Below are 24,584 nucleotides of genomic sequence, written 5' to 3'. Positions count from 1 at the left end.
GGACTTCCTCTCAAGGACATGAATCATATCCAAGGCAAACAAAGGCGCCTGGCTCTGAATTTTCATGTTGTGATTATTCCTCCACTTCTTGACATGTTTGTTCCCGGGAACTTGTATAAGGCAAGGGAAATAGAGGGAAGGCAGCAGCACTGGAGGCCGTTCTGGATGCACAGACAGAAATTGGTTCTTAGTTGGACTTGTAGGTGCTGCTGAGTAATGAACAGGAGAACAAGGTGGCAGTTTCTGGAGCAGGATTCCACTGTCCAGTCCTCCTGTATCCATGCCCCACACAGAGAGCACCGAGGACAGGCTAGGGGACTAGACCTGGGGACAGAGAAGGGGACAGGACACAACGGCAGGGAGTGAGGAGGCCTGACAGCGAAGGGCCTGGAAATGGCCCCAGTGTCACCAGAGGGGCCTGGGGAGGGGCGGGTCTGATTACGGAAGGCTGGAGAGAGCGTCTGTCCTGAATGATGCTGAGGTTGTGTCCAGAACCAAACACACAGGCACAGGCTCAGCCTTCACGTCGGTGTCCGGCCATCAGTCCTGGAACTAACAGGCTGTCCTTATACCAAAGAATGACACACAGTCTCAGTATTCCATCTCTTGAGCATTTATTAGATCTGCTTCCTTCTGAGGACAGAGAACTCTCTAGGTCAGTGTCCCTGCCCTTGGGGACTCACAGCCCTGTCTCCTGAGCAGAGGGAGAGGCAGCTCAGTACTTGTCAGGCAGGCCAGCAGGTCTGAAGTGGTTGGGGTCTTTGCCACTCCGGCCCCATTCGTTGGCAAACTGGTCAGCCTTCGAGTCCTCCCGTACCTGGTCCCTAGTCATACCCTTACGCAGAGGGTCTGTGATTCCCTGAATAGTCTCTCTGGCGTTACTGGAAAGGAAGAGGGCAGGGAGGGGATTAATTCAGGACTATGAGCCACAGGCCCACCCTCCCCATCTCTCCTCTTTCCAAGGGATCAATGACTCGGAGAGGAGCCAGGGAAAGAGGGCCTACAACCCTGAGGCTCCCCGGGCTCAGCCCACCTCAGCCTTGTGCTGGGTGAACAGCACCCATAGAGGGAGGGTGGAGAGTCGCCTGTCCCACCAAGTTGCTCTGCTCTTCAGCCCCTCAGACCTCACAGTGGGCACAGAGCAGGAGGGTGGGTAAGAGGAGGAGGGCACACAGCCTACAGGAAAGTTCTCCAAGGCTTGGCCCTTCCAGGTTGTCCTAGGCAGCCAAGCTCTGCTCACCCATCCCTGCATCCCCAGGGACCCTGGTACCTGATCACTTTAGCAGCCCAGGCGCCCCCCGGTCCCCTTCGGGCAGCGTCATAGTTTCCGCGGGCGTGGAAGTATTTGTCTGCACCCTTGTAGTTGGCTTCTTTCATGTCAGAGTAGGCTCTCCACATGTCTTTAGCCCCTGGGAGGAAAAGAAAATGATGAGATGAATCTGATCGTGTTTGGTGAAAGAGAAATAAATAATTTCCTCCCTCTGATTCTAGGTTTCAGCCTTCGACCAAGCCCTTGGAGATTATTTTATTAGCTTGAAATGAATACTTCTTTACTTCTCACTTACTTCCCTGATCTGAAGTTGTGAGTATCACACTTGGTACAAGGCTTATTCTGTTTGATTTCATTCTAAGTCTGTTGGAACTTTGTTTCTGGAGGTGTGTGATGTGTGTGAAGAAGAGGTCAATGCTCTTTCTTTAAGGCATGTTTGCTTATACAATGAACCTCCACCTGGAAAGATGCAGGAGAGGCTCTGACCAGAGCTTGAGAAGAAGGACGATACTGAGAAAGGCTGTGGATATAGGATACTCCCAGCCTGGTCAAGGGGAGAAATCCAGCCCTGGGGACTAACTCGGGCCTGAGTCCATCTGAATACTCAGGGCATGTTTGCACATGGGCACCCGTCAGAATTAAATCAGCAGGTGATAAAGGTGAGCTCCCTAAGAGGGCTTTGAAGAAACAGGGTAATCAGATGCAGAAAAAGGGCAACTGGACCACCAGCTCTAAAGTTCAGTGTCCTCTCCAGTAAAATGCAGGAGTAATGCCTCCCTCAGGGTGGTTATACAGAAGAACTGAGGAAATACAGGTTGAGTTTATAGCACATTGTCGGTGCTCACTATACTATCACCTCTCTGGTCCTCAGAAGAGTAGGGCAAAAAATAAATAAATAAATAAAGGAACTAAAGTAGGATGAAGATCAGGGAGGATGGGCAGAAAACCCAACCTAGATAGAATAAAATGGCAAAGGTTTAAATGATTAGCTCATTAGGGAAAAGAGGAAAATATAACATGGATTATAATCATAGTTCATGTAATATCTCTGTGAGATAACTTATCTTTATTTTAGGTATTAGCTATATCAGGTGTTCAGAAAAATAGTTTTGTTGAAAAAGTGAGGTCGCTCAGTCGTGTCCGATTCTTTGCGACCCCATGGACTGTAGCCCACCAGGGTCCTCAATCCATGGGATTTTCCAGGTAAAAGTACTGGAATGGGTTGCCATTTCCTTCTCCAGGGGATCTTCCTGACTCAGGGATCGAACTTGGGTCTCCCGGATTGTAGGCAGACGCTTTACCATCTGAGCAACCAGGGAAGTTTGTAGTTTTGTTGAGAACTATGATATTTTTACTATAGGTATTCACCCTGAGTTACAGATTTAAATAGTTCCCTGGAGTCTGCTGCTGCTGCTGCTGCTAAGTCACTTCAGTCGTGTCCGACTCTGTGCGACCCCATAGACGGCAGCCCACCAGGCTACCCCGTCCCTGGGATTCTCCAGGCAAGAACACTGGAGTGGGTTGTCATTTCCTTCTCCAATGCATGAAAGTGAAAAGTGAAAGTGAAGTCGCTCAGTCGTGTCCGACTCTTAGAGACCTCAGGGACTGCAGCCCACCAGGCTCCTCCATCCATGGGATTTTCCAGGCAGGAGAACTGGAGTGGGGTGCCATTGCCTTCTCAACCCTGGAGTCTAGAGTTGCTTAATAAGTGCTTCCAAACGCACGACATATTTGTCCCTTGGGTGCAAAACCAGGTAGTGTTCTCAGTATTTACTGTGCACAAAATCAAGTGTGGTGCTCAATAATGCATAGATTTGGAGAGAGCCCCAGGGACTGTGGTTCGAGGAAGGGACCATGTGTGTGGATCCAGGCACCTGCATTCCACAAAGCACCCAGACCATGGGTAATTCTCATGCAAGTCATCCTAGAACAACACTGACCTAAGAGATGAAAAGATCCTTTTATCTGGGTCTGTGTGAATTCAGATGGAATTAAGAACAAACTCTTAAAACAATTATTCAGCAATTATCACAGAAAAATAATAACACCAAATAGGTTTGGGAAATAAATTATGGCCAGTTTGCTCTGGCTAGCGAGGTCTATGTCTCCTGCTATAGGATTCTCACCAGGTCTCAGCTTCAGCAGAATCATCATCAAGAAACCTCATGCTGTCATTTACTGTGGGGAGGGAACTCTGTAGGGTTTCCTTCCTAAGGCAGCAACCCCACTCTCTGCCATCTGCTCAGATAAAGACCAGGACGCGTGTTCACAGACCCCTCACCCTCCACGTGTACTCTTGTCTGGGAGGCAGTAGAAGGGCCAAGGTTAACAGCAAGGTCTCAGGATGCTGGGTTCAATCCTGCTCTGCTGGAGGATGTTGGACCCTATCTTAATCTCTTGGGGCAGCAGGTTCTCTGATAAGGGGTGATGGTCCCTACATTGCAGGACTCAAGGATTAAACCCTGAGAGGGGAAAAGAGTCGATTCCTGCAAATAAAGCTCTTAGACAGTTCTGAGCAGCTACTAAAAAATCAGGTATTTTAGTTACAAGTATTCAGTGGTTGCACCCGCTTCTTTGCTACAGGAAACTTGAAATGAGCCATCTCTAGTTGCCCACGAGGGGGCAGCAGAGGATTACTGGTATTTTGGGAACATGTACCCCGCCCCGCCCCCGCCCCCCCCCTCCCCCCGCGCAGATGTCTTCCTCACTCCAGCTGAAAGTACAGACTCAAACTTATAAATGACCTCGGGCTTGGGGATCCCCCAAAAGAATGCATAGCTGGCCAGAAAAGCTTCGGGAAGTGCTACCATGGAAACTAAGCTCCTTTTCTGCCCACCTGTGGCCTTTGCCCTGTGGGGATGTGTCCTCTACTCAGGTCAATCCTGGGGAAGCAGACACAGCCTCCCCTGGCCCATCCTTTGGTCCTTACCTTGACCAGCTTCCTTGAGGAATGTCCCCCATCCCCGGCTGCTGACGCCCAGGATCAGGAAGCAGAAAATGATGCCCGTGAAAAGGTTCATCCTGCAACAGAGAGATGAGTGGACTCAATCAAGAATGACAGGTCTTGGGGCTGAGTTGTAATGTGGATACACTCTTACATTCCAAACATAAACCCCTCTGAATTTTATCTCGATAGATAGATGGACAATAGGTTGTAACACAGAGGATCCAGCTCTTATTTCCATATGAAATCTTGGAATCCCAGTGATTTCCTGTGTGAAAGATTGCAACAGGCTTTTAGCATAAACCACTTTCCAGTCCAGTCATCCTCTATCAGCCCTGAGACCCAGCTGCACTGCAAGTTTCCCAAAGGCAAGAGGAGTGTGTTCATGCTGCCTCTCTGTGATACGAGATGAGGTGAACGAGGCACAGGTGTCTGTGGCCTGCGTGCTCACCCCATCACTGCCTGCACAGAAGACACAGACAAGGAGAGCCCTACGCCCTGAACTGCTCTCATCTGGTGGATTCTAATGGTCAGAACAGTAGATTCAGGAAGGAAGCAGAGTTGGGCTGCAGTACAAGAATGCTGCTGAAGAGAAAGTCTCCGAAGAGGAAAAGTGTTGGAGAGTTCTAGCACCTCACCTTTGGCCGTGCCCTCCTGCTGAAGCTCCTGGTGAAGCTGAGCTGCCTGTGCTGCCTGCCTGGGAGACTGGGCTGGTGCTTTATATACTGACACTGGCCAGTGGAGCAAATGAGAACTGGGGTGGAAGCAAAAAAAAAAAAAAAAAAAGAAAGAAGGAAAGAAAGTTTGGGAAATCCCTCCTGACCAGAACACAGCATCCAAAACAGCAGTGTTATTCTTCACTCACATCAAATTTTCCTAGATTGTGCAATTTGCAGTTTTCAGAATGTAGCAGGTCGGGCTTTTTCTTTCCATTTCAAGTCTCACCATAGTGGCAAACGTGTTTTCATCCCCCACAGTAGAGTATTGACATTTGCTGTGAAGGGTGTGTATGCTTAGGTACTCAGTTGTATCCAACCCTTTGGGACTCCATGGACTGTAACCCACCAGGCTCCTCTCTCCATGGGACTCTCCAGGCAAGAATACTGGAGTGGCAATGGTGAAAAATTGAAAGCATTTCCTCTAAAGTCAGGAACAAGACAAGGGTGCCCGCTTTCACCATTACTATTCAACATAGTTTTGGAAGTTTTGGCCACAGCAATCAGAGCAGAAAAAGAAATACAAGGAATCCAAATTGAAAAAGAAGTAAAACTCTCACTGTTTGCAGATGACATGATCCTCTACATAGAAAACCCTAAAGACTCCACCAGAAAATTACTAGAACTAATAAATGATTATAGTAAAGTTGCAGGATATAAAATCAACACACAGAAATACCCTGCATTCCTATACACTAATAATGAGAAAACAGAAAGAGAAATTAAGGAAACAATTCCATTCACCATTGCAACAAAAAGAATAAAACACTTAGGAATATATCTACCTAAAGAAACAAAAGACCTATAGATAGAAAACTATAAAACACTGGTGAAAGAAATCAAAGAGGACACTAATAGATGGAGAAATATACCATGTTCAAGGATTGGAAGAATCAATATAGTGAAAATGAGTATACTACCCAAAGCAATTTATAGATTCTATGCAATCCCTATCAAGCTACCAACGGTATTCTTCACAGAGCTAGAACAAATAATTTCACAATTTGTATGGAAATACAAAAAACCTTGAATAGCCAAAGCTATCTTGAGAAAGAAGACTGTATCAGCCTGCCTGACTTCAGGCTCTACTACAAAGCCACAGTCATCAAGACAGTATGGTACTGACACAAAGACAGAAATATAGATCAATGGAACAAAATAGAAAGCCCAGAGATAAATCCACGCACATATGGACACCTTATCTTTGACAAAGGAGGCAAAAATATACAATGGATTAAAGACAATCTCTTTAACAAGTGGTGCTGGGAAAACTGGTCAACCACTTGTAAAAGAATAAAACTAGACCACTTTCTAACACCATACACAAAAATAAACTCAAAATGGATTAAAGATCTAAATGTAAGACCAGAAACTATAAAACTCCTAGAGGACAACATAGGCAAAACACTCTCCGACATACATAACAGCAGGATCCTCTATGACCCACCTCCCAGAATGTTGGAAATAAAAGCAAAAATAAACAAATGGGACCTAATTAAACTTAAAAGCTTCTGCACAACAAAGGAAACTATAAGCAAGGTGAAAAGACAGCCTTCAGAATGGGAGAAAATAATAGCAAATGAAGCAACTGACAAACAACTAATCTCAAAAATATACAAGCAACTCCTACAGCTCAATTCCAGAAAAATAAATGACCCAATCAAAAAATGGGCCAAAGAACTAAATAGACATTTCTCCAAAGAAGACATACAGATGGCTAACAAACACATGAAAAGATGCTCAACATCACTCATTCTCAGAGAAATGCAAATCAAAACCACTATGAGGTACCATTTCACACCAGTCAGAATGGCTACGATCCAAAAGTCTACAAGTAATAAATGCTGGAGAGGGTGTGGAGAAAAGGGAACCCTCTTACACTGTTGGTGGGAATGCAAACTAGTACAGCTACTATGGAGAACAGTATGGAGATTCCTTAAAAAACTGGAAATAGAACTGCCTTATGATCCAGCAATCCCACTGCTGGGCATACACACTGAGGAAACCAGAACTGAAAGAGACACGTGTACCCCAGTGTTCATCGCAGCACTGTTTATAATAGCCAGGACATGGAAGCAACCTAGATGTCCATCAACAGATGAATGGATAAGAAAGCTGTGGTACATATACACAATGGAGTATTACTCAGCCATTAAAAAGAGTACATTTGAATCAGTTCTAATGAGGTAGATGAAACTGGAGCCTATTCTACAGAGTAAAGTAAGCCAGAAAGAAAAACACCAATACAGTACACTAACGCATATATATGGAATTTAGAAAGATGGTAATGATAACCCTGTATACGAGACAGCAAAAGAGACACTAATGTATAGAACAGTCTTTTGGACACTGTAGGAGAGGGAGAGGGTGGGATGATTTGGGAGAATGGCATTGAAATATGTATAATATCATATATGCAACAAATCACCAGTCCAGATTCGATGCACAATACTGGATGCTTGGGGCTGGTGCACTGGGATGACCCAGAGGGATGGTATGGGGAGGTAGGAGGGAGGAGGGTTCAGTATGAGGAACACATGTATGCCTGTGGCAGATTCATTTCAATATATGGCAAAACCAATACAATACTGTAAAGTTTAAAAATAAAATAAAATTTTTAAAAAAAAGAAGTTAAATTAAAAAAAAAAAAAAAAAAGAATACTGGAGTGGGTAGCCATAAAAAAAAAAAAAAAAAGAATACTGGAGTGGGTAGCCATTGCCTTCTCCAGAGGAGCTTCTTGACCCAGGGTTCGAACCAACCCAGGTCTCTTGTACTGCAAGTGGATTCTTTACCATCTGAATCACCTGGAAATTCCAAAGATTAACATTAAGAAAAGAGAGTTGAGTAAAGAATGTGAGCATTCAGGGCAAATGGAACAGCTGAACGGGTCCATTACAAGAACAGCTCAGGATGAAGCTGGGACCTCACGCTACAGCAGCAGGAAAGGAAGGAGATAGAAACTCAGGAAAATCAAACTTCCAGCACCCACATGGGGTGGATTCAGCACTGGAAAAGGGAGTCTTCCAGCTTCAAGTGTATTCATGATCAGATGCTGTTGATGGTCATAACAGTAGGTCTTATTGGGAGGTCATTATAATCCCAAGAAGGATGAACTATAGTGTAGAAATCTGCTGTGATCCTGTATAGAAATGAACAGGAAAAGTCCAGATGTCTGTTAAATTATCAGGATAGAAGGTTCAGGAAGGATACAGAGAAAGCTGATATATCACAAGAATGCTGGAGTGTATGATGTCAGAGAATAGCTGTATCAATCAGAAAAGCAGGACTGAGCTTTATTCTGTGAGTTTAGGAAGATAATCTTGGGAGGAGATTTCATGCAGGTGCTCTCACAGGGATGGTGTCTCTGGAATTCCTTGCCCCATCTCTGCCTCTTCATCCTAAAGGGAAATTTCAAAGGTCACTGGATTTCCCAGAGGAGGAGGGATGATGCATGTGTAATATGTCAGAGATGGTGAGGATCCAGAGGACATGGAACTGCTCTTCCTGATGGCGGGTCCCTGGGCTGGAAGCCTGAGGACGGCAGGAGGGCAAGTAAGGCCCAGCCCAGGAGCACCACCTCAGGATTCTTGCCTGGAGTGTTCACAGGACAGCAGGAATGTGAGCTGTGCATTGGAGACACAGGGAAGTGATCTCCAAGACAGATGCAAGCAAATCACGGAGACTTGCCCACTGAGACGAGGGGAGATGGTAAATTAGAGTCTGGAAGGATCTGGGACTTGTGCTCAAGTAGTAATCCCAAGAAGACGGAAGGCAGAGCATTTCCAATTTGTTACAAGACTCAGGGAAATATGAGCAGGACATTAGAAAGAAGAGCACTGGCCCAGGCAGAAGCACACCAGGTGAGGCTGACACTGTGGTCTGGGAACCACGGTCTTAGATGTGTTGGTGTTTAGTCAACAAGTTTGTGTCCGACTCTTTAGTGACTCCATGGGCTGTAGCCCCTCAGGCTCCTCTGTAGCATTTTCCAGGGAAGAGTACAGGAGCACGTGGACATTTCCTTCTCCAGGACATCTTCCTGACCCAGGAATTGAACCCACGTCTCCTGCACTGCAGGCAGATTCTTTACCACTGAGTCACCTGAGACACCCTGTCTTAGAGTAGAACCTCTCAGAAATAGGTGATGCCTCTTTCTGGGTCTGGGACATATTTTATTTCCTGTAGGTGTAATGAGGTGAACATGTAGGGCGGATAACTGTCTAAAGGATTGCTCTGTTTGCTTTTTATGCAAGGCAAAGCTAAGCAATATTTAAATATTCTCACAGAACTTATACTCCTTGGGAAAGCTGGGTGCACTGTGGTTCGGGTAGTCTAGGTCCCTGAGCTGGCTTAGCTGACTTGGTCCCAGGAGTAGACATGGTGGGGAGAGGGGATGCTGTCAACCATCTGTAGTCATCAGCCCTGGACGTGCCCTGGGGCAACTCCACAGAGGCAGGCTATGATGTCCACATCTCTTCTTCTTCTACCTTCCTCCGGGCAGAAATCATGGGCCAGTGATCACATTCTTTTGCAACTCTGACTCTGTTTGGAGCCATTCCATACTGGAATTCCACTTCCCACTCTCTGGCATCATTCCAGTCATTCCTTATTTGACAAAATCATTAGAGACAAAGCAAACAATTTCTAGACACCAAGTCAGGCATTGCAAGTGCTCCTCCTTGTTACTGAAGGCACTCAGTCTTACTGGAAGGAACAGCCAGTTTTGCAGGGCCATGCTTAGAACAATAGACAACAGGGGGGGGTCAGCTGTTTTCACTTGTTTGTCCTGCAAAAAAAACCATCCTGTCATGGTGATTTCAGAATCCTCAGGCCTTAAGGGATTTCCCAGGAGTCTCCATGTGAAGCTGTGCCCTGGTTTGCAAGATGGTCTCTGTTAGTGTCTGTTGCCTCCGATTAATAGTTAATAGTGAGTGACAATTAGCAAATTGTTTTATTTTTGAAAGAGACCTGGTTTATATAATAAATTAGAAGGTACCCATTCCCTAATAGTCATGTCTGATAAGACTACTGAGAGGTTTAAGAGACCTTCATTTTCTCTTCTAATTAAGAGATGAGAAGAACACGAAGGATTTGCAACAAAAAACAAAACCCCACAGGAAACCCTGATCATGAATAACACTTGTGGCCTAGGTCCCAAAGTTTATGATATAGAAAAAACACCTATATTTGTTGCAGCTGCAGAAGAGAGGATAGTCTCTCCTCACACTGGCAGTGGGGAGGACGTGTAGCTTCTCTAAAGCCAAACCCTGGAATTCTACTAGATAGCATCCAGAGACAGAGAGATAGACAGGCCTGTGAAGTTCACAGTTTACCAAAAGGAAAAAAACACAGCTTTAGCACCAGAAAGGCTGGCTTCCCTCCTCTTCATCCTACAGTACACCAAGGAGATTAAAAGAAAATAGCACTGAAGAAATTATTAATTTTTAATTAATAATTAATAGTTTTAATTAATAATAATTATTATAAATTTTATTATAAAATTTTAAATTTTTTAATTATAAAATTTTATTATATAAAATTTTAATTAATAATTATTATTAATTATTAATTAATGCCCAGCACATTGTTGAATATGTAGCTTCTTTTTTTTTTTTCCTCAAAAAAAGAAAAGACACATGAGGATTGGAATCAACACATCAGAAAAGGAAACATACTGCACAGCTGCTCTGAGCTTCCTGAGGATCTCTGTTATCTGGTAGAGGGCAGCAGCTCCCTGATTCTGAGGTGACTGCCAGGAGGGGGTCATCTCTGCTCTGGGGGGCTCCTCACTCTGCTCCTGGTCCAAGAGTGTAGGAAAACAGCCTCCACTGACTGCTGGTGTCATAAGGAAAGACTGACTTCCTAGAATCGCACACAAATCTGACGCCAGTCACTCCAAACCTGGAAACAACCATCTAAGAGACCAGATCCACCACGTTTCTCCTCTCAGCAAACTGCTGGCAACTCACAGGTAAGACAACACCCACAGTTCATGCGTGTACACCCAGTACTTCTGGCAGAAGCCACAACAGTCAACACCAACAACAGCTACAACACAGCACAACATGAAATCTTTGCAATGACTCTAGTATCTCTCAGCATAAAAGGTCTTCAGCAGCATTATTCTGAGCTGGTTAAAACCAGTTCACAGAGGTAGACTCTCCACACAGACCCACATGAGTGAGATTTATCTGAATTCCTCTTTCCTGGTTCAAAGGTAAACTTAATATGGAGCCTCAGATCTCCGTTTAATCAACTCACGGTGGCACATCATTTGCTAATTTAGATGAAGGAACAGCCTCAAACTTTTTAAGTAAGCACCTTTTTGTTGTTGTTGTTGTAAAGAACATAGATGTCTTTAGGAAGTTAGTTAAGTATTAAATAAGCAAAAGTGGCTATCACAGCTCTCTTCTTCCCAGTGTCCCCTACTAAGGCCTAGTGGTTCTCCAGGAGAGTCTGCTAAAATCTCAGGGGACGGTTAATAGTATGTTACACAGGATGATGTAGAAAACTAATCAAGAGTAGAGATGTTCACCTCATTTTAAAGAAGTAGAGTAACTTGACTCTAAAGTAAGAGATGGGCAATACAAGAAAAATATAGTCCCATTTCACCTCTAAAGGTGCAAAAAATTCAAACAGATTATAGTGTTACCAAACCAAATATGAGCATTAAAAATCCCTCATAACCAAGTGAGGTTTCCTCTTGGAATGCAAGAATTGGTCAACATTATGACTACAATTAATGTAATTCATCACATTATTAGCTAAAGGAGAAAAATATTATCTAGATTGATCAAAAAAAGGAGGGTTTGATAAAGCTGAAGTTATGTTTCTTAAAAACATCCTTTAAGGATCATAAGAGACTACTATCAGCAATTATTTCAAAAGCAGAGACATTACTTTGCGAACAAAGTTTCGTCTAGTCAAGGCTATGGTTTTTCCCGTGGTCATGTATGGATGTGAGAGTTGGACTGTGAAGAAGGCTGAGCGCCGAAGAATTGATGCTTTTGAACTGTGGTGTTGGAGAAGACTCTTGAGAGTCCCTTGGACTGCAAGGACATCCAACCAGTCCATTCTGAAGGAGATCAGCCCTGAGATTTCTTTAGAAGGAATGATGCTAAAGCTGAAACTCCAGTACTTTGGCCACCTCATGCGAAGAGTTGACTCATTGATAAGACTCTGATGCTGGGAGGGATTGGGAGCAAGAGGAGAAGGGGACAACAGAGGATGAGATGGCTGAATGGCATCACTGACTCGATGGACGTGAGTCTGAGTGAACTCCAGGAGTTGGTGATGGACAGGGAGGCCTGGCGTGCTGCGATTCATGGGGTCGCAAAGAGTCGGACATGACTGAGCAACTGATCTGATCTGATCAGCAATTATATGCCAATAAAATGGACAACTGGGAAGAAATGGACAAATTCTTAGAAAAGTACAACTTTCCAAAACTGAACCAGGAAGAAATAGAAAATCTTAACAGACCCATCACAAGCACGGAAATTGAAAGAGTAATCAGAAATCTTCCAGCAAACAAAAGCCCAGGTCCAGACGGCTTCAAGCTGAATTCTATCAAAAGTTTAGAGAAGACCTAACACCTATCCTACTCAAACTTGTCCAGAAAATTGCAGAGGAAGGTAAACTTCCAAACTCATTCTATGAGGCCACCATCACCCTAATACCAAAACCTGGCAAAGATGCCACAAAAAAAGAAAACTACAGGCCAATATCACTGATGAACATAGATGCAAAAATCATTAACAAAATTCTAGCAATCAGAATCCAACAACACATTAAAAAGATCATACATCATGGCTTTATCCCAGGGATGCAAGGATTCTTCAATATCCACAAATCAATCAAATGTAATACACCACATTAACAAATTGAAAAATAAAAACCATATGATTATCTCAATAGATGCAGAGAAAGCCTTTGACAAAATTCAACATCCATTTATGATAAAAAAAAAAAACCTCTCCAAAAAGCAGGAGTAGAAGGAACATACCTCAACATAATAAGAGCTATATATGACAAACCCACAGCAAACATTATCCTCAATGGTGAAAAATTGAAAGCATTTCCCCTAAAGTCAGGAACAAGACAAGGGTGCCCACTTTCACCACTACTATTCAAGTTTTGGCCATAGTAATCAGAGCAGAAACAGAAATAAAAGGAATCCAAATTGGAAAAGAAAAAGTAAAACTCTCACTGTTTTCAGATGACATGATCCTCTACATAGAAAACCCTAAGACGCCACCAGAAAATTACTAGAGCTAATCAATGAATATAGTAAAGTTGTAGGATATAAAATCAACACACAGAAATCCCTTGCATTTCTATACACTAATAATGAGAAAATAGAAAGAGAAATTAAGGAAACAATTCCATTCACCATTGCAACTAAAAGAATAAAATACCTAGGAATACATCTACCTAAAGAAACAAAAGACCTATAGATAGAAAACCATAAAACACTGGTGAAAGAAATCAAAGAAGACACTAATAGATGAAGAAATATACCGTGCTCATGGATCAGAAGAATCAATATAGTGAAAATGAGTATACTACCCAAAGCAATCTATAGATTCAATGTAATCCCTATCAAGCTACCAATGGTATTTTTCACAGAACTAGAACAAATAATTTCACAATTTGTATGGAAATACAAAAAACCTCAAATAGCCAAAGCTATCTTGGGAAAGAAGAATGGAACTGGAAGAATCAACCTGCCTGACTTCAGGCTCTACTACAAAGCCACAGTTATCAAGACAGTATGGCAATAGCACAAAGACAGAAATATAGATCAATGGAACAAAATAGAAAGCCCAGAGATAAATCCGTGCACATATGGACACCTTATCTTTGACAAAGGAGGCAAGAATATACAATGGAGAAAAGAAATCTCTTTAACAAGTGGTGCTGGGAAAACTGGTCAACCACTTGTAAAAGAATGAAACTAGACCACTTTCTAACACCATACACAAAAATAAACTCAAAATGGATTAAAGATCTAAATGTAAGACCAGAAACTATAAAACTCCTAGAGGAGAACATAGGCAAAACACTCTCTGACATAAATCATAGCAGGATCCTCTATGACCCACCTCCCAGAATGTTGGAAATAAAAGCAAAAATAAACAAATGGGACCTAATTAAACTTAAAAGCTTCTGCACAACAAAGGAAACTATAAGCAAGGTGAAAAGACAGCCTTCATAATGGGAGAAAATAATAGCAAATGAAGCAACTGACAAACAACTAATCTCAAAAATATACAAGCAACTCCTGCAGCTCAATTCCAGAAAAATAAAAGACCCAATCAAAAAATGGGCCAAAGAACTAAACAGACATTTCTCCAAAGAAGACATTCAAATGGCTAACAAACACATGAAAAGATGCTCAACATCACTCATTATCAGAGAAATGCATATCAGAGAAATGGTACCACAATAAGGTACCATTTCATGCCAGTCAGAACAGCTGCTATCCAAAAGTCTACAAGCAATAAATGTTGGAAAGGGTGTGGAGAAAAGGGAACCCTCTTACACTGTTGGTGAGAATGCAAACTAGTACAGCCACTATGGAGAACAGTGTGGAGATTCCTTGAAAAACTGGAAATAGAACTGCCATATGACCCAGCAATCCCACTGCTGGGCATACACACTGAGGAAACCAGAACTGAAAGAGACACATGTACCCCAATGTTCATCGCAGCACTGTTTATAATAGCCAGATCATGGAAGCAACCTAGATGTCCATCAGCAGGCGAATGGATAAGAAAGCTGTGGTACATATACACAATGGAGTATTACTCAGCCATTAAAAAGAATACATTTGAATCAGTTCTAATGAGGTGGATGGAACTGGAGCCTATTATACAGAGTGAAGTAAGCCAGAAAGAAAAACACCAATACAGTATACTAATGCATATACATGGAATTTAGAAAGATGGTAAGGATAACCCTGTATGTGAGACAGCAAAAGAGACACAGATGTATAGAACAGTCTTTTGGACTCTGTGGGAGAGGGCGAGGGTGGGATGATTTTGGAGAATGGTATTGAAACATGTATAGCATCATATGTGAAACAAATCGCCAGTCCAGGTTCAATGCATGATACAGGATGCTCAGGGCTGGTGCACTGGGATGACCCAGAGGGATGATATAGGGAGGGAGGTGGGAGGGGGGTTCAGGATGGGGAACACGTGTACATCCGTGGTGGATTCATGTTGATGTGTGGCAAAACCAATACAATATTGTAAAGTAATTAGCCTCCAATTAAAATAAATAAATTTATATTAAAAAAATAAAAAATCCTTTAAGGTAGAGTCACAGATGTAGGGAAAAAACCTTGTAGTATCCAGGGGATAAAGCAGGGGGTGAGGAGGAATAAATTGGGAGACTGAGATTGACCAACACATAATAGTATATATAAAATAGATAAATAAGGACCTACCACATAGCAGAGGGAACTCTTCTTAATACTCTGCAATGACCTATATGGGAAAAGAATGTAAAAAAGAGTGGATATATATCTAATTGACATACCCTGCTGTATACAGAAACTAACATAATAAATCAACACTAAGAATTTTTTAAAAGAGAGAGAAAAATCCTTTAGAAAATTACATTTTAAAGGAAACCATCTTAATTTTATAAAATTAAGATGAAATAAAATTAAATTAATTTCATAACATTAACAGATTTTAAAATGGAAAAACTTTTAGCCCATCATTTGAAGAATCAGGAATGAGCAAAGAATGCCCACTGTCACCACTATTGTCTACACAGTTCTGGAAGCCCTGGCCAAGGCATAGAAAATAAAAAGAAAGAAGAGATATAAGGGTTGGAAAGGCAGAGATAAAAACTGTCATCATTTCCATTACTATAATCATCAAGACCTGAACCTCAAAATCAACAAACTACTCCAATTAATAGGTAAATTTAATAAGATGGCCCACACTTGATCCAAAAACCAACAGGTTTTCCATAGTAGAAATACCCAAATAGAAAACATGATCAAAACAATAAACTATTCAGAGTAACAGCAAAACCATAAAATTCCTAGCAATGACTTTCATCAGTAATTCATAGAACTGCAATGGAGAAGGTGTCAGACCGCTAACAAACACCTTAAAAGATGATTCAAACATGGAGAGAAGTTTCTAGCTCACTGATGGGATGACTTAACATTAAGGATGTTAATTTGACCCCAGATTAATCCACACATGTAATACTGAAAATTTCAGTTGAATTTTTCTGGAACAGAAGATGATTACTCTAAAATTCATATACAGAAAAAGTCGATGCATTAAAAGTCAGCCTCAAAAAAGGAACTTACCATACCAGGTGTTAAGATAAGCAGCAAAATACAGTAATAAAAATAGTATTTGCTCAACTAAAGACACATTGACCAATGGGACAGAATAGAGAGTGAGAGCTAGGGCCACATGTATAATATATGTTCAAGAAGACATCACAAATCATTGAAGATAGGATGGTTTGATAGTTTTGGAAAGAGAAAAATAAAGCTGGGCCCTTACCTAATAGGGCTTCCCTGGTGGCTCAGAAGTAAAGAATCTGCCTGCAATGCAGGAAACCCAGGTTTGATCCCTGGATTAGGAAGATCCCCAGGAGAACGGAATGGCAACCCACTCCAGTATTCTTGCCTAGAAAATTAGGCCCTTGCCTAGTACACATACATAAGTTGACTTCAGAAGTGTTAAATATGTAAATGTAAGATAAACTGTAAAGTTAATAAAAAATATCAAAGAATATATTTGTGATCTAGAGATGGTATATGCTATGCTATGCTAAGTCACTTCAGTCGTGTCCGACTCTGTGCGACCCCATAGCCGGAAGCCCACCAGGCTCGCCCATCCCTGGGATTCTCCAGGCAAGAACACTGGAGTGGGTTGCCATTTCCTTCTCCAAGGCATGAAACTGAAAAGAGAAAGTGAAGTCACTCAGTCGTGTCCAACTCTTAGCGACCCCATGGACTGCAGCCTACCAGGCTCCTCTCTCCATGGGATTTTCCAGGCAAGAGTACTGGAATGGGGTGCCATTGCCTTCTCCGAGAGATGGCGTAGAAATTCTTAAATTTCAAAGGCACAAACCCAAAATCAGGAAAGGGTGAATTTGATTACATCAAAAATAAGAACATAATTGTAGATAGAGAATGGGAAAAGATGATATTTAAAATATGGCAAGGGATTAATATTTCAAAAATACAAGGAATTTCTATAAGTCAGTAAGGAAAAGATGGCAGCCCCAATAGAAAAATGGGTGAAGTGTTAGAAAAAAAATAGTTTACAGACAACATGCAATAAGAAATAAGCTCACAAAGAGATGCATAAGTCATTAATAACCAGAAAAATAAACTGACAAGCAGTCATGTTTTAAGTGTCAGATCAATACAAATGATACCTGCACCACGCCATGTGTATCACAGGAGGGACAGAGCTGGCGTGCATACGCTTAGTTTCACAGTGAAGTGTCACTCTGCTGTCCAGGGGGGCAGCCCAGCTCACAGATCCTACAGCAATGGGGAGGATTTCTATGGCTCTGTGCTCTTGCCTTGGCATGAACGAGCTATCTGCTTTTCCAGTCTAACAGCTTCCATCAGAAAAGAATTTTGCTTCAAAGACATAAATTAATATCTACATTATAAATAAAATATTAGAGGGTTGCTGTCACGGGACATAGTGACTATCTCTGACATCTCTTTTGTTGTCATTAAACAAAAAAAACTCCTTTGTTAGAAATAAGCTTTGTCGATACAGGTTTTGTTCTTCCATTTGCTATTCTTGCAGTTGCAGAAGAGATGGAACATTTTCTATTTCTTATCTTGGGGAAAATTCTTTCTCCAGAGATTAGTAGGGCCTGTAGTTTCCCAGGCCAACTGCTAAAACTACAGTGTTTAACCCTAAAAGAGGTACAGTCCTGAGAGAAAAAGAAATCATAGGGAAAACAAAAAGTCACAGTAGGATTATTAACAGATAGAATATGGAACATGAAATTACTGACATCCTTTCCCTATTATTTTCCATCATGAATTTTTACTTGTGACTCTGACACATTTATCAATTTTTATCTTATCATAATCTTTATGGATTCATGTGCATTATTTATGTGTGTATATATATATATGTGTTTGCGCATTTACTGCCATTGGGTGTGCGTGTAGAGAGAAAGGAATATATAGGTCAACTACAGTGTAAATGGACATTTGCTGTTTTTCCTTATCTCACCCCCATGAGGACAGGAAGTAAGTTGCTGGTTTTCTTCACCACCATACTCAGTGCCTAGGAAAAGCCTCGACACAGCCAGGCTTGATGAATCTCACCCAATGAACATTTTCAGTGAGGAAACTTGAACAGTATAAAATAAGCATAAAGACAAAAATAAAAGCAATACTAATTTCCTGAGCCTGAATGAGAGGGGGAGGGGCAGGAAGCACCTCTGCAGAAACTTTGTTTCCAGTCTATTATCTAAGTGGACGTAGACATATGAACACATAAAGGAAACAGGGTGGTATAATACTATCATTTTATGTTCTGCTTTTTCGCTGCACAGCTCATCATGATAATGTTTGCATGTTATTACCCTTACCTGTCACAGTGGCAAAGCTGAAATTCAGATCTCCTCTGTGAGGATGGAGCCTTGAGATTCTTAGCCTCAGGTCACAGAGCTCACACTGCGTGTTCTGGCACATAAACAAATAAATGTACGATATATTTTAATTCAATTCTCTTAAATACTGATTAGCTTAGTCATAACTCTCCAGTGGAATGTTCCTCACGTGAGAGCACGGGTCTTGTCTGTCTCAGATCCCCAGGGCCTGGCCCAGCTCCTGCCGCGTGCTGGGGGAGCATGAAGTGGGAGTTGAAGAGTGAACAGAAGGAGGAAGGAGTTCTGTAGGCATCTTTACTGAAGGGTAACGTGAGGTTTTTGCAGACTCCACATGAGACTGTTTTGGACGGTCTAAGTCCACCCTGCAGAGAGTAAAGGAAGGTCTCAGTGCACTGGCTCCTCCCAGGTCGGATGGTTCAGGAACGAGGCACCCTGGGCAGCCTGAGTTCTGGTCCATTTGCCCAGTTCTTTCAGGAAACATACGAGTGAGTCACTCACAGGAGATTTTGCAAACATGTTTTACACAGTGTGGTTTGACAGGACTCCATAGGTAATAAATGTGTGTGTAAACCGAACACCCTGTTCTCAGAGAGGACCTGGCTCTTCTTTCCCATAATCACAGATTTCGAAAAGCGACCCTGGGAAACTAGAGGATTGTGCAAGAGCTCCCTTGGCAGCCGGGTGTGAGAACAGGCTGCTGAGTGCTGCTGCGTTTCCATCACCCACAGCTGAGGACAGTGGCTGCGAGGACCCCACCCCCTAGAGGGCATCCAGCAAGCAGCGCCAGACCTCGTGAGCTCCCAAAGCGGAGGAAGAGGCAGCAGCGCGGGCTCCACAGTCAACACCGCCCCCGCCACCACCCCAGCCCTGGTCCGCGTAGGAGATGCCCGAGGAGGGGAGGGGAGACCGCGGAGTTATCCGTTCCCCGCGGAGTGCAGCATTTGTGGAGGCAGGCGATTTCTGGCAATTGATTCAGGGTGCCAAGAAGAAAACAAAAATGCCTGTTCATCTCTCAGCCGGGTGCATGCTCGCTGCGGACACTACCAGCTCATTCTGATGCCCCTATCCAAGCAGAGGGCAGTGTGGTGAGTTCTTGAGAGAGTCTACGTGTGTAGGAGCTGTGAATATTCTGGAAGTTTCTAAACATGGAGCACCCATGCCAGTAGAGTTAAAAAGGCAGTGGTGGATTGTAACTAGGAAGGAGATGGGGTGAGCCTTTTCCCATCTGCCATCTCTGCAGGAAGAGAAGAGGCCCCTGGTCATTCTGGGGGGTCCACTGGAATCTACTGGAAAGACCAGTGAGGTTAGAGAAAAGGCAGTGCTGGGCCAGGTGAGGTGACACCTCATCAGAACCCATGGTGATGAGGTGCACCATCATCAGAACCCACTGTGGATAACCTGCTCCTCTCTGGGAAGGCCCCCATGGCTGAGGGGTGGTGTGAAGCTGGACTCACCTCAGGAGCACCAGCATGCCCACCACCTCCTGGAGACCCTCACCTGGACAGAGAATATCAGCATCAGTTAGAAGCACACCTAACCAGAATGAGGCCAAATGGCTCTTCCCCCCCTTATGAATCTCCCAATGCAAGATCTGGGAGGTGTGGTGGGAAGACACCTCAGAACTGGCCTTCTCTGCACACCTCCACATTGCTGGAACAGGAGGAATAGAGAAAGAGCTGTCTATACCCTCACCCTCCAAGTGCCTCCAGCTACAAATCTAGCCAACAAAGAGGTTGGTAGAAGGGGAGGGGTGGAAAACATTAAAGCAGATAGAATACTGAAGCTTGAAACAGTGCTGCAGAGACATAATAAAAATGACCCAGATCATAAGGATCAAGACGAACGTTTGAAAAATCATAGTGGAAAGCAGAGTTTGGAAAATAAATCCACTTGTTGTTAAAAGTCCCCTAAATTGAGAATCCTCTGTAAACTGGGTACATTAAGACAATACGTACTCTTGAAGAACCAGAGTGTTTTGAATCTGTACATAGTAAGAGTTAGCCTTAGTTGCGATGCTGTCCAGACAACAGCCACTCTTTTCCACGTCCTCCCACCTTGCCCTCTGATTGCACTGCAGCACTGGGAACATTTGTCAGCATTGGACTTTGAACCTAGGAGGGGAGGCTAGGCAGGCAGTCCTCACATCACTATTACACTGCAAGAGAGTCTTGGACACAAGTTCATTACCCTAAATCCTCCAGTTATGAGATTAGCTTTTTCAGCTGTGTGGGTATTTCTTGTTTGCCCCACCAGTCACTCACTCACCATCCCACTTTCTACCCTGGCCTGTCCAGACTATATCACCTGAGCCCTTTGCTCTGGCCCTGGCTGGATTTGGACAATAGGGAACCTGGCCAGGAGCTGGGGAGAGAGGGGAGGGTTTTTTTTTTTTGATTCAGTCCTACAGCTTCTTCAGGGAGGGATTGCCACAGACTGGCTGCGCCCCTCAATCAAAGGCACAACTCCTGTCAAGTGCCCCTCTCCACATACTTCTCTGTGTCCCTGTCTCTGTCTCTTTCCTTCTCGCACCGCCCCCCACCCACAGAATCTGTAATCGCTCCCTCGTCTACCCCTACAAGACTAAGGGAGATTACACCAACCCCACCCCACTCCCACAGGTAATTTCTGTGTTGTGCTTAGTCGCTCAGTCGTGTCCAACTCTTTGCGACCCCATGGACTGTAGTCTACCAGGGTCCTCTGTCCATGGAATTCTCCAGGCAAGAATACTGGAGTGGGTAGCCTTTCCCTTCTCCAGGGGATCTTCTCAGCCCAAAGACTGAACCCAGGTCTACCCCATTGCAGGCAGATTCTTTACCAGCTAAGCCACAAGAGAAGCCCCAATTATTAGGAAGCACTTATGAAACGGTTGTTGTTGCTTTAGGATTAGTTTTTGTGTATACTTTCCTTTTTGTTTATACACAAGAGTGAAGTAAGATTAAAATCTAAGTCCAAAAGAACCCCTTCAAAATGTATAGAGTAAAAATTCATGGTGATAAGAAAACATTCTGTCTGAATTTAAATGGTAACATTTTTCTTGGTGGTATACAAATAGTAACACAGCTTTCAGTCTAAGGGTCTCAGTATCAGAGAACCAGTGTGTGCTTTTGCCTTTCTTTAGTCTCACAGTGTTCTCTGCTAATTTGCCCCTCGATAGTCAACACAGAACTTCAGACATTCAAAATATTTATTCTTCTTCAAGACTTCTCATCAGCTACCGCAATGACTAATAATTTCTTGCACATAGGATTCCTAATTTTCCTATCTGTGAGGGATTGTGCAAAGTATCACTAGATAAAAATATTTTTCAGTTCAGTTCAGTTCAGTCACTCAGTCATGTCTGACTCTTTGCAACCCCATGGACTGCAGCACACCAGGCTTCCCTGTCCGTCACCAACACCGGAGTTTATTCAAACCCATGTCCATTGAGTCGGTGATACCATCCAACCATCTCATCCTCTGTCGTCCCCTTCTCCTCCCACCATTAATCTTTCCAGGCATCAGGGTCTTTTCAAATGAGTCAGTTCTTAGCATCAGGTGGCCAAAGTACTGGAGTTTCAGCTTTAGCATCATTCCTTCCAAAGAAATCCCAGGGCTGATCTCCTTCAGAATGGACTGGTTGGATCTCCTTGCAGTCCAAGGGACTCTCAAGAGTCTTCTCCAACACCACAGTTGAAAAGCATCAATTCTTCAGCACTCAGCTTTCTTTATGGTCCAACTCTCACATCCATACATGACTATTTTTATGATGAAGTGAAATTATATCATTTTGGCTGGTATTTAGTATGTTACCAGTACAGATTTAGCTGTCACTTCAAAGTAACTCATCACCACATTCTCCACATCCAAATTTGTATCCAACATCCATACTTTCTACAGCTCTCAAACCCCTCTACCAGTTCTGACCTCTTTTGAACCCTACCTTTTCTCAGACTTCATTCATTCAACATATATTCATAAAGCAACTACTATGTTTGAGGCACTGTGACAGGCACTGTGGGTGCAAGGATGACACACAGGAGGAGAGACAGGCCTTTAGCCTTGAGTTTTCTATGTACTTGCTTTAAAAACAGACAAAAAACAGGTAAATACCCTGGAGTGTAACGAATCTCAGGGACAGTCACCTACATCAAGAGGAGCTACAATCAAATTCCCGCAGGTCCCATGTCCTGCATCTCAAATATGCTGCTTCCCCAGCCCTACGCTTCACCTTCCTTCCTTCGGCAGAGCAATAGAGGTTTCTGCTCCTCTGGGGGTCCACCATCCCTTGTGGCTTGATCCCCTGCCTCCTGCTTCCCCTGACTCTACTGTCCCTTCTTTAGCTTCTCCCTCTTTCTTAGTTCCTTCCTGTTTCTTAAAGCCAGTCTGACCTCCTTTGAAAGAAAAAAGTTTACTAATAAAACAATACATGAATTCAAGTATTCATTTATTAATTTCCAATAAGCACTTGTTAAAATTCCATTATATGCAAGGACTGGGTATTCAGATATAAACAAGAAATAAATGTTCACTTCTCTCACTGATTTTATAATAAAAGGGATGAATGTGGACCAAAACAAAGTCCAAAAGAAGTCAGAAGAATAAACCAAAAAATTAGTTAAAGAATTTCACATATTGAAATTGGCAAAAAGTACAGAATAACCAGAGTATATCAGCCAGGGTGACCAGGAAGGCCTCTCTCAAGAAAGAGTGATCTCAGGAGAGCTCCACAGGTGAGAAACACACAGTCAGGTGAAGACCAAGCAGAAGAGTGTTCTGAACAGAGAAAATGTCATATGCAAAGGTCCTGTGCCAAATAAAAGTTTGGCTTGTTGGTAAGATGAAGGGACAGGGAGCCTGGGAGGGTGTGGCATGAGATGATGCTGGAGGGTGGCCAGGGACAGCTCACACTGGATTACATTCTGAGGGAAATGGGAACCCATGGAAGAATTTAAGCAGGGAAGAGACATGATCTGAATATAATTTGTATACTAGACTGAGAGGTAGGCTAAATACATGTTCTCTTTTACCCAGGACAGTTTCAGTTTACTCCTGCCATCCATGTATAGTCATCAATAAGGCCCTTTTCCTCAGTGGAAAGTGAATTGGTTTAGATGAAAAATTATACAGTCAACTTAAGCAGAGGGGAAAGCCATGAAGATGGGGAGACTAGATAGACAGCTGTTGCAGAAACCCAGGTGAGAAATGGTGTGGCCAGGAGCATGGAGATGCATATGAGAGCAGGCTGACGGACTAGAGATGAATTTTGGAAGTTGAATCACAGGACTTGTTAGTGGACTGGATGTGGGGCAAAGGGAAGGGAAGCATCAAGGACATGCCTCAATTTCTGGGCTGAGCAACAGAAGGAACAATGATGTCATCTTCTGAAATGGAGAGGCCTGAGGGTGAAGAGTTCTGGAGGCAGATGAGAGTTCCCTTTGGGACACACCAAGTGTGAGATCTCTGGAAGCCATCCAAGCAGAGGTGTCTAGAGGCCAACCGAATGTATAAACACAGATCTGGGAAATCAGGTTCTGAGCAGGGAGGTATCCTTTTCAGAGCCATCAGCATATAGATACTATTTGGTACACTTGTTGGGGAGAATATAGACACAAAAAGTGAAAAAAAAAAGTAAGAATCCAGAACCAAGTCTGAAGCACCCTTAGGGTTTGGGGAGATGAAAAGACTCAGCTAAGGAGATAGAGGAAATTAAAGGGAAACAAAAGGAGGGTAAACAAAAGCCAAGAGAGAACCTACCAGAAAGGAGGGAGAAGACAACTGTGCTGAGCGTGTCTCAGAGCCTTCCTAGTATGAAAAAGGAACTTGTCAGTTAGCACCATGGAGGTCAGCGGTGACCAGAGCTGTTTTGCTGAGCGGTGGGGACAGAGGTCAGGCTGGTGTGGGTTCTAGTGTGAGTCAGAAGTGAGGAAGCAGAACATGCAGGTGAGCACACTTTCAAGTTTGAAGACAAAAGGAAGAGAAAAACGCTCAAGAGTAAGAACTAATGTGAACTGAAGTCTGGGTTTTCAATGTGGGAATTTATTAAGAAAG

General features: G+C 43.1%; 1 protein-coding gene and 1 long non-coding RNA gene across 3 annotated transcripts in view; both read right to left on the bottom strand.

Annotated features, from left to right (window-relative positions):
• Positions 1–597: 597 nt before the first annotated feature.
• Positions 598–24,584, bottom strand: part of LOC102409611 (serum amyloid A-4 protein) — a 32,758-nt gene continuing 8,771 nt past the window's right edge. The window contains exons 1-4 of one of the 2 annotated variants that reach the window (XM_025286316.3): positions 4,853–4,973; positions 4,200–4,291; positions 1,271–1,409; positions 598–881 (exon numbers count right to left, since the gene is read on the bottom strand). In XM_025286316.3, the coding sequence (XP_025142101.3) occupies positions 716–881; positions 1,271–1,409; positions 4,200–4,290 (396 nt within the window). In that variant the 5' untranslated portion in view covers position 4,291; positions 4,853–4,973 and the 3' untranslated portion in view covers positions 598–715. Of the gene's footprint in view, positions 882–1,270; positions 1,410–4,199; positions 4,292–4,852; positions 4,974–24,584 lie in introns of those variants that run through there. The other variant, XM_025286313.3, reaches the window with a different exon arrangement.
• On the bottom strand, positions 15,147–19,578 carry LOC123333788. Its single transcript, XR_006551346.2, has 3 exons — positions 18,537–19,578; positions 17,352–17,460; positions 15,147–15,421 (listed from the first exon to the last, which is right to left on the bottom strand). It is a non-coding gene; the product is annotated as an uncharacterized LOC123333788 (long non-coding RNA).

The sequence above is a fragment of the Bubalus bubalis genome, chromosome 5 (genome assembly GCF_019923935.1).
Source record: "Bubalus bubalis isolate 160015118507 breed Murrah chromosome 5, NDDB_SH_1, whole genome shotgun sequence".
Taxonomy (NCBI): domain Eukaryota; kingdom Metazoa; phylum Chordata; class Mammalia; order Artiodactyla; family Bovidae; genus Bubalus; species Bubalus bubalis.
Note: the sequence above shows the minus strand (reverse complement) of the source record. Positions and strands in the feature narration are given on the sequence as shown.